A 17243-nucleotide genomic window follows, 5' to 3' on the forward strand; every position below is an offset into this window, starting at 1 on the left:
TAGGATCCAGGAGATCCGGGTTCAATTCCGGGTCAGGGCACATACCCGGGTTGTGGGCTCGATCAATGACTCTCTCATCATTGATGTTTCTGTCTCTCTTCCCCTCTCCCTTCCTCTCTCTGAAATCAATAAAGACATATTTTAGACAAACAAACATGTGTGCCTTCAAGTTTATTGCAGCATTATTTAGAATAGCTAAGATGTCAAAACAGCCTAAGCCCAGAGATGGGGGAATGGATAAAGAAAATGGCATATATATCTATATAGAGACATTTTTCTGCCATTTCAGACAGCATAGGTGAACCTAGAGGGTATCTTGCTAAGTGGAATATCAGAGAAAGACAAATACTCTAGGACCTAACTTTATGTGTAATCTAAAAACAACACAAAAACATAGACGCAGAGAAGAGACAGTGGGAAGGTTGTGTAACTTTGGGGAAAATGAGTGCAGGTAGTCAGAAGGTAAAACTTCCAGTTATAAGTCCTAGGGATGTAAAAGTCGATGTGGAGACAGTCCCAGCATCCCAATGTATTCCCAAGGGCCTAGTCTAGAGAAATAAAGATAAAAATCTAGCCACTCCTGATTTGTTTGTTTTTCTAACTCAAGAGCTTTTTATTTGTTTTCCAAAAGAAAAATGAGAAAAATAAAACAACACTGATGAAGTTAAAACAAAGGCCTAATACAGCACCATGGAAGGTTGGGTGCAGTAAAGGGACCCCCTGTTGGTTCCCGAAAATTAAAAGGCCCCAAACAGGATGACTCTACCCTAGTTTGAAAGAATTTAGAAAGCAGGAAGGCCAAGGTTCCAGCGAGAAGGCTGACTGCGACCCCTGGGCGATCAACAGTCAACAGTTCCGCAGACTGAGCAAGACAAAGCTTGACTAACAGCCAGAGTTTACCGCCCCCAGCTGGGGACCCAAACCTGGTATCCCCGAGGGGGAGGAGCAGCACATGGTCTAGACTCTCTCACAGGGGCTCCTGCCTGTGGGACCGAAGCCTGCTGGTGCAGCGGGCCTGTGGCTCTATGAGGCTGAGAGAACGTGGGCCGAGTGGACAGGGCTGAGGTGGAAGTCGGGGGTAGCGGGGAGGCTAATCGATGGTTCAGTGAGGAGGCCGCCTTCCAGCCCCCAGCGGGCCTGCGACGGGAAGCAGCCAGCATGGGATGGAGCCGCGGGGACGCGCAGACGCGGCTCTGCTCCATGGCCCGTGTGCAGCAGCTGCTGAGTGGTGGCAGAGCCTCTGAGCCCTTCTGGGGATGACCACTGCGACTTCAGAGAATGTCCAGTCGAGGGGCAGTGATTAGCTTGCTATTGGACAGTCACTGAAATTGCCCCTGTGAGTGAAGGACAGAAAGCAATCTTGAAACCTGAGATACATACACTGTCTTGGATGATGTTAGAAACACTCTAACGTTGAGCACAGCTCCCAGAAGAATTCCATGAAAGAGTGGAAATGGGGACACAGGATCGTGCACGAGGGGATGGATGCAGGACAGACTCAAGCGGGGAGCCTCTTCTCCCCAGGACTGACTTTGGAACTAAGGGAGGCCTGCTGGAGTCTCTTGTCACTTGGACAGTGTCCTATTTCTTTTTTATTTTATTTATTTATTTTTTTAAATTTATCTTTATTGTTGAAAGTATTACAGGTGTCCCATTTCCCCCCAATTGACCCCTCCACCTCGCTCCCACCCCCTCCCCAGGCCTTCGCCCCATTTTTGACTGTGTCCATGGGTTATGCATATAACTTCTTTAGTTAATCTCTTCCTACCCCCACCCCCCTTCCCTCTGAAATATGATCGTCTGTTACATGCGTCAGTGTCTCTGGATCTATTTAGTTCCTCAGATTCTTTTGTTCATTAGCTTCTCCTTAAAGAAGACCCTTCACCATTTCCTGTAGTGCTGGTCTGGTGGTGAGGAACTCCTTCAGCTTTTCCTTGTCGACAGCGTCCTATTAACGTTCTCAGTTGACCTACAAAGAACTGCTTAGTAACGAATGGCAGCTGCAAGGTGAATGGACAACATACTATTTGGAAGGCTGCGCTCTGATCAAGGAAGGTGGGAATGGACCAGCAGCGAGGAAGCTGCAAGCCCTTTTCCTAGCAGCAATGGAAGAACTGAGCGATGATAAAAGCCCCTGCGGTTCAGTTTTCTGTTTGTTTGTTTGTTATTGTTGACTCTATTACAGTTGTCCCCCATTTTCCCTGGCTCATAGGCAGTGGCCACATGGTCAGGCAGAAGAGCAGGAAACCTGGCCTATTTTTTTTTTTTAAAGAATATGTCTTTATTGATTTCAGAGAGAGGAAGAGAGAGGGACAGAAACATCAGTGATGAGAGTCATTGATCGGCTGCCTCCTGCACGCCCCCGACTGGGGGTCGAGCATGGGGATCGAGCCCACAACACGGGCATGTGCCCTGATGGGGAATCGAACCGCGATCTCCTGGAGCCAAGGCCGGCGCTCAGCCGCTGAGCCTCGCCGGGCCGGGCTACCTGACGCATTAAAACCACGCCCACATGGGCACTGTCCTCTGGAAAGCACGGCTGGAGCCTGAGGGCGTCTCTAGGCAGCACAAGCCTGTGCCCATCACTGCAGCCCCTCCAGGTGTGGAAAGCGATCGGGGCTAATGAGTGGATATCCTGCTGTCCTCTCTCGAGATGGCCACCTGGCTTCATGAAATAAGTGGGTATTGGGGGCTGCAGCCAGGCCAACATGGGCTAAGTCTAGACATATTCCCCTTGCATCCTCTGAGGCACAAAATACCAAAAAGAACTGTTCTGTGTGCTGGCAAAAGAGCCAGACGCTGCAGAAGGCTGGGTGGCAGATGCCCTGGTGGGAAGGCCTCGAACACGGCTGGCAAGTCAGATGGTGCTGGAAACTGCAGGGCAGCAGCTAGAAATGGGTCTTGGCAGGAATGGACACTGCACCTGGGCTTGGCTTACCCATGGTCCACGCAAATGCTCAGGAAATATAGAAGGACCCAAAAAGCAAAGCACATCTCTTCAGACCAGAGAATATCCCTCACAGCCCATAGTGTCGACATGGCAGAGAGGTGTCCTCCTCAGAGTAGCTGTTTGGTAGAGAACTGGCCTGGGCCATTGAAACACTGGTGTCTAGACGGGGTGGAGGGACTGGAGGGCAGAGGGCTGCTGACACTCTTTGTTAATGAGTGTGTGTGCTCAGCTGCCTGACCGGCTGCAGGGTGTCCCCGCTGGGCGTTTCCTCTGGGAGGGCAGGTGTGACTGCACAGTTCTTCCCCGGTGGGAGGGCGTGGTAGTGACTGCAGTTCACCTCCCCTTCCTTCCTTGCCCCTGACACTCTGGCCCCAGCAGGGGCTGCAACTCCTAGGGCCAGTAACGGGGATGGCTTCCGAGCAAGAGGCTGTAACTGTGTTGTTCACCTGTGTCAGATTCCCACGGGGCTGTCCCCCTGGTGTTCAGTTGCCACTAGCCCTGCGCTGGGGACCCTCCCTCTGCACCGGGATGGTCAGGTCCTGCTGCCTATGGTCTAGACCAGCTCAGCAGCCAAAGCTCATGTCCCATCCAAGGGTGAAAAGTGTAGCACATGTGGGCAGGAGGAGGACCGCTAGTTGTGGGGGGACGAATGAATGAATCAGTTATGTGAGGAGTGAAATCCAGCATTACATCAGCACCTCAAAGGGTTGTGAGCAAGACATGATGCTGTCTCTTAGCTCAATTATAGCCGATGCCTGGAAGGGTGAAGCCACAAACAGCCGAGGCCTTTCCTGCTTTTGGAACCGCAGGAGATCAAATGGAGCCTGCAGACCTGAGGGGAAAGACCCTGGGAGTCATTTTCATGCAAGAGGGCGAGGGACTAGACTACTGAATGCTCCACTAGGGGAAGCCGGATGCAACACCGGGCCTGCTTCGCTAGGAAGCTGCAGCTTCGCACGCTCCCCGGGAAGCGCCATGGGGTTCCCACAGATTACTAGGGGAAGGGACAGGGCGCCACGCAGCAGGAGCCAAGATGACACCGGAGAAGGTGCTGCCACTAGGAGGCACGTGCCGGGCACCAAGAGGGCGACCACAAGAGGGAGTGTGCCGCCTGGGAAAAGGAGCGCATAGGGTAAGGGACACAGAGCCCCAGGAGTTTATTTGGGGGTGAGGGGTAGACAACATTTAGTTATTTCATGAAACGCTCAAAGTGTAGGTCAGTGGGAAATAATTTTAATTAAAGAATTGTATATTTTCTTCCCACACATCTCACTTTGCATTAGGAAATGACGCTGTAATCCATTTCACTACAATATCACAAACCGAGTGGTTGGGGGGGAGGGTAGCCCCAGCCCCTGAAAGATGGGAAATTGATTGGTTAGTTTGAAAAGGCACCTGGTCCTCCAAGCCTGAGATAATATAACCCAAGCTTAACAAAGAGCTCTCTCTCTGTCTCTCTGTCTCTGTCTCTCTCTCAAATGCTATCTCCCCCTTCGTTCACATGTTCTCTCTCCATAGCAGCCATGGGGCCCTAGTGGCTGCCTTGGGCTGTGGCAGTTATAGTGCCACCAGAGCACAGCTGGGAACAGATTATGCTAGCCGGATGGGGACAGACATGGACTAAACTGAACTGAGCTTCGGCATGGCATAGCTCTTTTGGACCTTGGCCTTTGTACTGGACTTTTTAAATTTTTCTATTTATTTTTAATTAGATCTTTATTGATTTCAGAGAGAGGAAGCGGGGGGAGAGAGAGAGAGGGAGAGAGAAACATCAATGAGAGTCATGGATCGGCTGCCTCCTGCACGCCCCTGACTGGGGATCAAGCCCGAGACCTGGGCATGTGCCCTGACCGGGAATCAAACTATGATCTCCTGGATCCCAGGTCGATGCTCAACCACTGAGCCTCTCCCAGCTGGGCTGTCCTGGGCTTGATGAAGACAAGGTTGAACTTTTTTCACACCAGGATAGACGGAGATGGGACATCAGGCACCTGGAAGAAGCCTTCCATTTCAACCACAATAAATCTTACCACATCCTCCCATATGTGGCTCCCTGAAATGCTTTCCTTGTGATCCTGTGAAAAGACTTCATTTCCACCGGCAACACCAACCTTTTTCAGCTGTTAGGATACTTTTGCTATTAATGGATCTGTGGTGAAAGACCTGCGGTATCACAGAGAATATTGGGTCTCCCCTGGTTGCTGGCACAGAGCTCCTAAAACCCTTGGAATCTCCAGAGTGACAAGTGTCTTTGGGATGCTAATGAGAGGGCTCTTGGCTGAGGGTCCTGGATTCCTCCAGGATTGGGGTGGCCACCAGAAAGACCTCCCTTGATGAGGGGCTGGACTTCCAGGCTCACTGCCCACCCTCTGGGAGAGCGGCCGGAGTTGGAGCTCATCACCAACGGCCAGAGACTTCATCGATCCTGTCTACGCAGGGAAACTTCCATAAAACCCCAACAATCTGAAGCAGTGACCACATCCACATGCTGGAGGGGGTGTGACACATTCCAGCTCCGCGGTGACAGAGGTTTCTGTCCTCGGGACCCTTCCTTCCCGCTTCCCATGTCTCTCTTCATCTGGTTGCTCACCTGCATCATTTATCAGAAACTGTAACAGTAAGACAGCATTTTCCCAAGTTGTACCAGCTGTTCTAGCAAATTATTGAACTTGGGAGAGGGGGACCCCTAACCCACGTAGCCAAGTTGGACAGAAGTGCAGGTGCCATGGGGATCTGAAACTGTGACTTGTATGTTAAGTGAGGGCGGTCTTGTGGGACGGAGCCCTGACTCTGTGTCGCAGGACACCTAGCTGGTGTCAGGGGATCAGATAGCTGGTTGGGTGAAGGAAAACATCCCTCACCGTCCCACAGGGAAATTTAGAGAATCAGCAAGTAATGCTCAATCTCCTCTCACCCCAGAGCTCAAGATCAGCAAATATAGGCATTTGCACCATGTCCTCGGTCTGCCACCAGCTGGTTATGGACCAGACTTTGAGTAGAACTTCGTTGACATGGGGAACATGTTTTGGATTTTAGTCCTTTGAGACTGTCCAATAAAAAGTGATAAATGTTAGAGATTTTCTCCCAGAAATATTTGCATGTATACATAAATATATAAGGAAATATAAATATGAATGTGACATCAGTGCACACAGAGCCGCTAGTCTTCCAAACCTGGGCGCTCTACCCAAGTAAGAGACAAAGGCAGATAATCACTTCACCACCTCACTCTCTTATCTGAGAGTACAAATCAGAGTAAAGCTGGATTCAATAACATAGAATCAAGGGAATGAGTAGAAACATGTCATTTATTCCTCCACTCTTCCAGCCAAACCTGAGTGCCTGCAAAGTACTGAGAAAGTTCCAGCTCAGATGTGCCCCAAGATTTGCAACTGGTCCCTCTTTTCCACCCTTCACCCCCGCAACCTCTCTTCCCACATGAGAATTCCACAGGTAAAGGGTCTTGGTGGGAGGCAGAGACCATGGCCCTCCATAAAAGAGGGAACCCAGCCCCCTGACATTCATGCATCAGGTGACCACATGCTGACTCTGACTCAGGACGTGGTGACAGAGGGGCTGGGACTTTGCAGAGTGCATGTGGCAGGGGAGGTAGGAGAGGCAGAACAGTGTCTGGTGCCAGGAGCAGCAGACAGCAGTCCTAGCCGCGGGGCCAGGGTCTTGCACAGGGGACTCAGTGGTGTGAGCAGTGACATCTGTGCCCAGCAGCAGGCAGTGGCTCCTGTATGGGACCCGCCCTGGGCTGGACTGCGGACCCGTTCCTGGCTGTGTGGCCTCAAGCCTGTTCTGTGGCTTTCCCCAAAACAGCACCAGACCCCAATACCATGTGCATGCTACTTTATGTCTAAATTAGAAAAACTGGGTTCCATCATTTACTCCAAGAAATCAGCCTGGGGCACAGTTTGAGAGAGCAAACACTCAACATGTTATTATGCTGACCCATGACCCACATCCTAATCTTCCCCGACACTGCCCCGTGGTAGAGAAAACGCCATGGAACTCCCAGCAGGTCTCATAATGAACATATTTTTCTTTCTGAGAGAAAAACAAAAAACACCTTAAATGTGATTTAAAACCATTTCCTGCCCTGAGCTGTCCCTGACCTCAGTGGTTCCCAGGCTGGCTGAGCCCCATCACCCTTCAAGGCAAGAACTCAAAAAACAAATTCATATCCAGTCTTATTTTAATGTGGGAGTAAGAAGCTGCAGCTCAGTGCAACACAGAGTAAAGACAGGGATGGGGAGGGGGGGAGGCACGGCGGGGGAGGGGGCGCGGGCCTCCCACATCCTCACATTATGCTGATAGGAACACACACACATTCAGGTGACCTTTGCAAAAAGAAATCAGAGGTTCTGATGGGCTGCCTCCTGCATGCCCCCTACTGGGGATCAAGCCCACAGCCCAAGCATGTGCCTTGACCAAGAATACAACCAAGATCTCCTGGATCCTAGGTTGATGCCCAGCCAGTGAAATATGTTGTCTGCTCCTTGACAAGGCACGGGCCTCACACTGTAGAAGAAAATAATCATGAACAAGTTCGGGTCAGTCGTCATAGATGGTGACATTCTCAACAGCCCACTGCATGCTCAAAATGTCCCAAAGAATCCCCATTACCCAGTCCTGTCCCCTCTACCCAACCCCTCCCTATATCAGGGTCTCATCTTCAGAAGCCATGAGAGACACATCACAGCCCTCAACACTGTCACTGCCTGGGATAGAATAAGACAGGACAAGGTCAGAGCCCCCAGGACAGGGGACTAAAGGAGGAACTATGGGGGGTGAGGTCCCCTATGGGCTCCCATCTACAGTGTCACAGGGTCTCAGGGGTCACCCCCTCCATACTCACTGGCAGCCTGAGCGTAGCTCCATCCTTTTGCACCTGTGGGAAGAAAACATCCTGTGAGAGACCAGGGAGGAGGCAGGGCCGTGAGGTCCTACAGAAACCTCTAGTCCTAGACCCCAGAGAAGTTTCCAGAACTGTGACTACAGACCCAGAGCAGGGCCAGGAAACTTGAGGAAAGTACATGTGCAGGGACTGGACCCACAGTCCTCCTGGAGGTCTGTCCTCAGCAAGGACCTGCCCTCTGCCCTGCTAGGAATCACGAAATGGCCAGATTCATCAAGGAGACAGTTTCCTCTCTTTTTTAAATGCTCACTCGAGGATATTTTTTCCCAGAGATTGGAACGGAGAGGAAGGGGGGGAGGGGAGACATCGATGTGAGAGAAACATCGACTGGTTGCCTCCCGCATGTGTCCTGACGGGCTGGGGATTGGGCCTGCAACAGAGATATGTGCTCTCAGCTGGAATTGAACCCATGACCCTTCAGGCCACAGGCCGATGCTCTAACCACTGAGACAAACCAGCTAGGGCAACTTTCCTCTTTTTCAGATGTGCTTTTCAAAGGAGTGTTAGCAAAAAGGACCCCAGACTAGGTAAGCACATCTGTGTGGATGGCACCTCTCAGCATTATGGCAAGAGACTGGAAAGTTTCTACCTATGACTTAAAAACCCCAAATTGGGACAAGAAAACTCAGACTCCACCCGTTTCCTACCTGTAACCTTCTTCCTGCACATCACAGCTCCAGCTGCCAGAGTTCCAGCTGCCACAGCTCCAGTGACCACAGCTCCAAAAACAAGGACAGCAATGAAGGTGGGCTGAAGAGGTGGCTCTGGGAGGGGAAGGGAAGGGAAGGGAAGGGAAGCTGAGGGCCCTGACTGCCACGCCTCAGCTCCCACCCTGCTAAAGTCCTCCAGAGGCCCCTGCTTCCCTGAGAACAGGCCCTGTGCCCACATCCCCTCCTCACCCCATCTCAGTGTGCGGGGCTCGGGCAGCCCCTCGTGCTGCACATGGCACGTGTATCTCTGCTCCTCTCCAGGGGGCACCACCACGGCCGCCCACTTCTGGAAAGTCCTGTCCCCCGCAGGCCTGGTCTCCACAAACTCCGTGTCCTGGGTCTGCTCCTCCCCATCGCGGTGCCAGGTCAGGGTGATCTCCGCAGGGTAGAAGCCCAGGGCCCAGCACCTCAGGCTGACCTCACGGTCAGAGATGGGGTGATGGGTCACATGTGTCTCTGGGGGATCTGATGGGAAGGATGAGAAAATTCAGGAACTTTGCATCATCTTGGGACACTCCAGCAGCATTCATGTGTCCATCCTGAGGATGGACAGGACACCTGGGGTGGGGGAAGGGAGCACACAATCCACACACCAGTGTGGACAGAGTCAACTGGCATGATCTCCTAGTCTTTGGAAATTTCTAAAGTCAGAGTGAGACAGCCCAGGGTAGGAGGCAGGTCTCTGAGGGGAGAAAAGGGATTTGTGGTCCTGACCTGGGTGGAGGCCAAATTACTCAGAAATGTCGGGGTCAGACCTCAGACACACTGGGTGAGGGGCATCGAACAAGGCCTGAGAGGGAATGTCTCCCATGGGTCCCAGAGCCACAGCCAGGGTCAAAGAGGACCACTGATGGGTTATTTCAGGGTTAGTCTCCTCCTCCATCCCCGGAGAGACTGCACCCTAATTGTCCTCGAGAGAAAAGTGGGAGTCACTCTCTGCTACTGGACCTGCAGTCTCCCCGCGCACGCAAGGGGGCCTTACTCTGATGCTGATCCCACTGCCTCCTTTGCTGTCTGCAGGCCCCAGCCCGAGGGGAGACGGCCGCCCTCGGCCCCCGGTACCTGCGCGCTGCAGCGTCGCCTTCCCTTCGTCCAGGTATCTGCGGAGCCACTCCATGCACTCCGTCCCCAGGTAGTTCCTCCGGACCTCCGCCTCGTCCACAGACTCGTACTTGCGCCGGGAGATCTGAGCCGCCGTGTCGGCCGCGGTCCAGGAGCGCAGGTCCTCGTTCAGGGAGATGTAGTCCGCGCCGTCGTAGGCGAGCTGGTCGTAACCGCCGCCGAAGCGCCCGTCCGACTCCATTCGGCAGCCGTACATCCACTGCAAGAGGTGAGGCCCTGGCCCCGCCCCTCGACGTCAGCCCCGCCCACTCAGTCCCGCCCCGCCCCTCGACGTCAGCCCCGCCCGCCCCGCGGTCAGCCCCGCCCACCCAGTCCCGCCCCGCCCCGCGGTCAGCCCCGCCCACTCAGTCCCGCCCCGCCCCTCGACGTCAGCCCCGCCCACTCAGTCCGGCCCCGCGGTCAGCCCCGCCCACTCAGTCCCGCCCCGCGGTCAGCCCCGCCCACTCAGTCCGGCCCCGCGGTCAGCCCCGCCCACTTAGCGCCCCGCAGCAGCAGGCAACGGAAAATGAACAGCAATAGCCCGGCCGGACGTGGCTCTGCGGTCGAGCGTCGACCGCGGCTCCAGGAGATCGAGGCTCGATCGCCCGGTCAGAGCACGTTCCGGGTGGCGAGCACGAGGCAGGCGATCAGCGACTCTCTCGCCATTGGTGTTTCTCTCTCTGCCCTCTCTCCCTTCTCCCTTCCTCCCTCTCTCTGAAATCAAGTAAGATCCATTAAAAAGAAACGGGTGAAAGTCGTGACGGCCCCGCGGGGGGGCGCGCGGGCTCACCGTCGCGGCTCTGGTTGTAGTAGCCCCGCAGGTGGTCCAGAGTCACTCGGAAGTTCTGCGCCGTTTCCTTAACGTTCCCCGTCTCTACCTCCCAGTACTGCGGATCCACCTGCTGCACCCACGGCTGCCGCATCCACGGCGTCAGCGGCTCCACCCTCGGGCTCGCGGAGTCGCTGTCGAACCGCACGAACTGCGTGTCGTCCACGTAGCCGACGGCGATGAAGCGGAGCTCCCCGCGGCCGGGCCGGGACATGGCGGTGTAGAAATACCGCAGGGAGTGGGGCCCTGCGGGGGGAGGCTGAGGCCCCGCGCTCTGGCCCGCACCGCGGCGGGGGGGGGGGGGGGGCGGGGCGGGGGATGGAAAACGGGCGGGGCCGGGGCGGGCCCGGGGTGGAAAACGGGCGGGGGCGGGGCGGGGGCGGGGCGGGGGATGGAAAGCGGGCGGGGCCGGGGCGGGGGATGGAAAGCGGGCGGGGGGAAAGGGGGCGGGAAGAGGAGAGGGGTCGGGGGCTAGGCGGGGAGGACGTCGGCGGTGTGGGGCCCGGCCTTCCCCGGGCCCTGCGCCCCAGAGGCCTCCCCTCCCGACGCGGACTCACCCGCCCAGGTCTCCGTCAGGACCAGGAGCAACCGGAGCACGTCTGGGGGCCTCATGGCAGCAACGTCGGGGTGCGGGGGCGGCGAGCCCTCGGAGGCTAGTCGCGGGACTGGACTGGGGCTGTCCCGCAACCGGCTTCGTTACGAACGGGGCCCCCGTGGGGGAGAGACGGGGACGCGTCCTCAGAGTCCAGGAGGGAGGACCCCGCCCAGGTTGTGAGAAACGAAAGCGACGCCGAGTCCCCGCCCTCGGCCGGGAGCGGGGCCCCGGACCCGGGGTGGCACCGCCCCCGCCCCCGCCCCCGCCCCCGCGCGGAGCTCCGGCCGCGCCGGCTGCCCCAGGGGGGCCTGAGGCTGCGGGGGAGGCCCCCGGGGCTTTCTCTTCCCCAGGGCGTGGACGCCCACACACCCCCACGGGAAGCCCCGCTTTGGGGTGCAGTGAAGGAGACTCGGCGCCCAGCCGCTCACCCGTGGGCTCGGCTCTGCCGCGGCGAAGCTCGGAGCCGGCAGCGCTGGCCGCGCGGGCGAAGCCCCCGGCCCCGGTGGGTCTGCGTCGCGCGCACGGGGCCTTCCGGTCGGTGGACGGCGCCCGGGGACTCGGCGGGCGGGCCGCCCGGGACGCGGGAACCGTGCGAGGCCGCGCCGGGCCCGACGGGGAGCGGCGTCCGCGCGGGAAGGGGCTGCCCGTGGGCGAGGCCGGCGGCGCCCGGCGGCGGGTTAAGGGCCCTGGAAACCCGAGTCGCGGAAGCAGGAGCTCGGCGACCGGCGAACTGCAGTGACCACAGGCCCCCGACAAACCACGAACGACCCGCGAGAGCCTGCGCCCCGCTCCGGCACCCACAGAAAGAACACAAACAACACTGAGCTCCGCCCGCCCTGTACCCAGCCCTGCGAAAAGCCGTCTCCACCCCGGGGGTGGGGAGGGAGGGGGAGGAAGGCACGGAGCAGGCCCACAGCGCGGTGGGAGGCGGGTAGCTCAGAGCAGCCTCCGCCAGCTGCAGGAACGGCAGGTGGGCTGTTTGTTGTTAATTTGAGCTCAGTCACCACCAGGAGTCCTCCTTAGTAGATGTCTTTTTCTGGGGGTCCACAGCACCAAATGCAAGGAACACCCTGCTAGGCCCTGTAGACACATTTACTATAGATCCACTGTTTTATAATCTCTACCTCTTCTGCTTTTCCTCACTTTCTGCTTCTCCAGCCCTTCTCAGGCTCTCTCACCCCTCAGGCCTCTTCTCCCCTTTGTCTCCATCACCTTCTCCTGATTGTGGCACTAGCGCCACCACCTCACCTGCCACCCAGGGACTGTTCTCCACACAGGGGCCAGCAGTCCTGCTAAGGTGAGTCAGGTTGTGTCATTTCTTCACTTACAAAGCTCTAATGTCTCCCATGTCACTCACATAGAGCCTGTGGAAGGTAAGGCACATGAGCACAGGGGTTTTGGGCCGCTTAGGTCAAAATTGTATATCCACATGAAGCTGTTTCCTGGTACATTCTAGGGATTAAATTAATTATTGTTGAATCAATGAATGAATGAATGAATGAAAGATAATTGTAGTAAAATTTTATTACACTGCACAAAAGCCATAAAATAAAATAAATGTTAGGGAATATTTTATTACCTGTCAGTTCATAAATTTATTCCAGTGGGGGAAAATGTTGTGTGTTTATTGCACAGTTGAGCCTGTGTATTAGTTTTCTATTACTGTATAAAAATTACCACAACTTAGTGGCTGGAAACAGCCCCCATTTCTTTGCTCACAGGTCCTTAGTGAGAAATCCAGCATGGTGTGGGTGGGTTCTCTGTCAAGGTGTCACAGAGCTGTGCCCTCATTCTGAGCTCAGGCTCCTTCTCTAAGCTTACAGAGATTGTTAGCAGATTCAGTTTTTCCCGGTTGTAGGTATGAGATCCCTGTTTCCTTGACAAGTGTCAGCAAGGAAGAGATGGGGGGTGGGCATGGGAGGGCTGTTCCCAAGACCTAGTGCCCACCAGCAGTCTTTACCATGTGGCCCTCCATTTTCAAGCGCCCAGGGGAGAAAATCCCTCACACTGAACTCTCTCACTTGGAATCCCTTTGCTCAGGAGGAACACCAGTCAGCACTCACCTGATTAGGACAGCCCCACCCAGGATAGTCTTAAGATCAGCTGATTTGAGACCATAGTTACATCTACAAAACCCCTTCCCAGCAGCACCTATTGTGTTTCATGGATAACTGGGGGAGGTGAGTACCCAGGTGGTTACTGGGGATCATCACAGAGTCAGCCTAGCATCACCTGTTCTTCCTTTAGTGTTTATTTGGGTCATGGTTTAAAATTAAAGTTAAAACAAATAGATTGTTGTGAATGATAATAAAATACATCCTGCTTGTTAACTCTGGAAATTTTTTTTAAAAAATATATCTTTATTGATTTCAGAGAGAGGAAAGGAGAGGGAGAGAGAGAGAGAAACATCAATGATGAGAGAGTCATTGATCGGCTGCCTCTTGCACGCCCCTGACTGGGGATCGAGCCCGCAACCCGGGCATGTGCCCTGGCCAGGAATCGAACCCTGATCGCCTGGATCCTAGGTCAATGCTCAACCGCTGAGCCACGCCTGGCTGGGCTGGAAATTCTTAAATCTTAAAACCAAATGACATGTTTAATATCTTGTAATTAATTTAAAGGAAGTGAAAGTTAAAGTGCAATCATTCATTCTCTGGACACTGTATTAGTTATGTAGTGCAGCATCACAAATTACCCAAAACTTAGCCCACAACAACAAATGTTATCTCCAGAAGAGGTTTACCTGAGTGTTTCTGGCACAGGGCATCTCTCAAGGTTGCAGTCAACTGGTTAGCCAGGGCTGCATCGTCTGAAGGCTGACTGGGCTGGAGGACTCCCATGAAACATGGTGATAGAGGCACTTATAACTTCCAAAGATTGAGCACCTGAAATATAATATCACTTATAAATTATAGAACACATATACTCGTGTGCACAGGGGTTTAAGTTTCTTTTTCCTAGGCCTTTGTGCCCATACACTCCCCTTGATCCGGGACAAAGCAATTAAGGAGGTGACGCAGCGGTGGACAATGTATCCGTGAACAGGCGTGGTCAGTGAGGCCGGCCCAACCAGGAGTCAAGATATCATCTTATGGAGACATCGCCAGACGACCGAGAACGAGAGCTGATGCCTGCGGACCTCCAGGACTGCACGTAGCTGCGTTCCGTTCCCAGCCTCAGTTTACCTCATTTCCATGTATAACCCTATCCCTCAGGCTGCGGTATAGCACTCCCATTTCAGCCTTGACAGCCGCTACTTTAGGATAAGCAAGAGCAACAACATTTATTATGTAGAAACAACGGCCTCTTCCCCTTTCCCGGCGCTGGGGAAAAGGCCGCAGCCCGCAGAACTCCAGAGGCCAGCTAACCGAAGGAGGTCGACTAACGCGGGTCTCAGCTTCTGCCTGTCGGGTCACTGCCGCGTCTGCTCCCCCAACCGAGAATGTGGGTTTTGCCGTTATATTCTCCCTGCAAAGACTGCTCGGGGCTGCGAGTCTGTTCAGGGCAGGAGCCCACTCATAGCCGCTGGCTAATGAAAAACTCCAAACAATTCGGTCTCTGTGTGAATTAGTCTCGTGTAACTTGGGTATAACATTTGGAGGCCCCAGCGAGATCTAATTCTAAAATTTCTCCAAGCCACCGGGCCTCTGCGAGCTGGCCCGCTGGGGAACTTCTTGTCTGGGGGTGGGGTACCCCCTGATGATGCGCCAGGGCCCCGCAACGAGGATTTTTCCCTTGCGACTAGAGAGCAGACGCCCCATGGCTATATATTAGTTTGGAGCCCCTCAGGACACATCCGGAGGTAAGAAATAATTTTAAATTAATTTCAAATTATTCTCTGGTTATTTCCTGGTAAGGCTAGTCTCTGGATTGTCGCCAGTTAGGGCCATAGGTGGCCATTTCAATTGTGGGAGGTTCCTCTTTAAGTCAGGAGGCGGACAGGGGAACCTGGCTGCCGGGAGAGCCTGGCCTCCCCTGGTTCTGGCTGATCCCCCTCCTGGCTGGTCCTGGTCTTTGACCCGGCCTTGGGTTTCTGTGTAATGGACACTCTGGGGAAAGGAGAAAGTGCACCAGCCTCTGAGAGCGTGAGAGTGACTGTCTGTGGTCCTACAGCAATAGCTACGGGACTTGAGTGGCCCCAACCCGCCTCCCTGGTGGGCGCAACGACATAAGGGTGAGACTCCTGATCCTAGGGTCGGGTTTGAGCCCCACGCTGGGCGCCCCGCCCCTGACCCGCGGTCCTCCTTAGGGCCAGCGGGAGGCGCCTTGTCTTCCAGGCTGTGTGTCCCCCACCCCACCCCCCCCCCCCCCGCCAGAGGCGAACAGGACTCCGGGAAGGGCCTGGTTTCCTGTTCAAAGTCCCTTCTCGCCCAGCGACCTGTGTAACTGAAAAGCCCAGAACCCCTTCTCAGAAAAACCGCAGGCCCTTATCGGGGACTAGAGTCTGTTTCACACCCACCGCCCGGGACGACTGTCAGCAACTCAGTTATCTCATAACACACCCGCAGCCACTCGGCAGGCCCTGCAAAACGGGAAGAACAAGAATTTTCCAAATAATCATAATTGGAACGGAGCTTATCAAGTCCCAGCTTACTTTTTAAGTCTCAGACTAATCAAAACTATGCTGGAGCCAAATTTAATAAACAGCCAAGCCACTGGGTTCCTGTTTCCTTTCATCCTTCTGATGAGGAAATAACGACATTTCAACTTAAAACCTCGCTTGAAGGACAGGTGTAAAATAAGATCAAATACTAGTGTTTAAATGGAGTAATATTTAAGGGCAGTTGTCCACTGTTTCGTACCAAATTCAGTGCTCGGTAACTGATCTCTGTGTAAAACAGCTAATTAATGAAGAAAATGCAGACTTCACCTTGTTTCGCGCTGCCCTGCGCTGTGATATAGTGGTGGTGCCAGTGCCTCTTAAAAAACTAAATTACTGATCATCGTATTTAATATCACGTGTTCTCAACTGAGTGACTTATGTGAAACCAAGTTTAGATTTGGGGACTGTAAGGGAATCAACATTTCCTATTGCTTTTTGGGGTAAAATACTGATTTAAGATTATTACTCAGAAGTCAGTGGATTTACTTGTTGAAATCTAGTGAGTCTGGTTACAAGCATCTAGTCAAGACAGGGCCTGAGAACTAGTTTAATGTCCTAGAAACACTTAAGCCAGCTATACGCCAGCAGCGTGATGCACCGCCAGAGAAAGTGTGACTTTCCTTGCAGAACAGCCGCAGGGTGGTGAACCGAACAGCAGTGACTGAAAGGGGCACTAGGCGCTGTTTAGAATGAGAGGTGCCCTCGAGACCCCATTTCTGTGTGCAGTAGACGGGTGAACTGCAACAGATGTGCCAAAACCTTTTTTATAGAAACAACAGTATTTGGTGGTCACAGAATAGCTTCCAAAACACATTTTTGTATTGCAGCACCGCACAGGCCACTCCGATCGTCCCTGCAAGCTCGCGTCAGGGAGGGAGCTGTGTGACCTGAAAGTCTTGAGTACCCAGGAAAGAAAGAGCCATGTGAATATATGTAATAAACTTGTAGCATATGTAGAGTTTGGGCATTCATCTTACAATAACAGAGTATTTTAGTATGAATTTGCTGAATGTAAGACCATAGGCTCTTTTTACACAGTGGCCTAATTTTAAAGGTCTGAAATAGTTTGTTTTTAAAGTTTGCCCTTGTGCTAAAGTGCCAGTGTATGTATAACTGATCTGTTTGTAAACTATATTTAAAATAAATCATAGTGTAATAAGCTTTATATAACTATAACTGAAAAGGTTTTAAAAGCTGCTGAAACATTTGTAAAATGCAGTATAAGACTACTTTAATTTTTATTCCTTAAGCCAAAAGATTAACTGTGAAAGGGTCCATCCAACTTTAAAAATTCATATTGGCTTTGAACAGTGTTTGTAACCTATGATACGAGTCTATTTAATCATGCCAGTGTTGTTTTTGTCACCAGTAAGTGCATCCAGGGGACTACTTATGCAAAAGGTGTGATTTCTCGCACAATACCTTGATAACATGTTTTACCTACCTTAAAAATAAGTGCTAGGTATAATGTTAACCCAATAGTAAGCTTAAATGTGGGGATCAATTAAAATTTGGTTGTAAATGCCCTGTT

The 17243-nt window shown here is 53.4% G+C and overlaps 1 protein-coding gene and 2 long non-coding RNA genes across 3 annotated transcripts; 1 reads left to right on the forward strand and 2 right to left on the reverse strand.

Annotated features, from left to right (window-relative positions):
* Positions 1-7133: 7133 nt before the first annotated feature.
* LOC148092999 (uncharacterized) lies at positions 7134-7852 on the reverse strand. The gene is made up of 2 exons (XR_015714545.1): positions 7815-7852; positions 7134-7477 (listed from the first exon to the last, which is right to left on the reverse strand). It is a non-coding gene; the product is annotated as an uncharacterized LOC148092999 (long non-coding RNA).
* A 592-nt stretch (positions 7853-8444) lies between these two features.
* LOC107538488 (HLA class I histocompatibility antigen, alpha chain G-like) lies at positions 8445-11345 on the reverse strand. The gene is made up of 5 exons (XM_087817268.1): positions 11072-11345; positions 10476-10760; positions 9647-9922; positions 8774-9049; positions 8445-8638 (listed from the first exon to the last, which is right to left on the reverse strand). Exons 1-5 carry the CDS (start codon positions 11124-11126, stop codon positions 8460-8462), a joined length of 1071 nt encoding a protein of 356 aa, XP_087673394.1. The 5' UTR covers positions 11127-11345; the 3' UTR covers positions 8445-8459.
* A 670-nt stretch (positions 11346-12015) lies between these two features.
* On the forward strand, positions 12016-17237 carry LOC107538965 (uncharacterized). The gene is made up of 3 exons (XR_001603362.2): positions 12016-12406; positions 14071-14911; positions 16540-17237. It is a non-coding gene; the product is annotated as an uncharacterized LOC107538965 (long non-coding RNA).
* The last annotated feature ends 6 nt before the right edge of the window (positions 17238-17243 follow it).

Source organism: Miniopterus natalensis, chromosome 5 (assembly GCF_054644295.1).
Source record: "Miniopterus natalensis isolate mMinNat1 chromosome 5, mMinNat1.hap1, whole genome shotgun sequence".
Lineage (NCBI taxonomy): Eukaryota > Metazoa > Chordata > Mammalia > Chiroptera > Miniopteridae > Miniopterus > Miniopterus natalensis.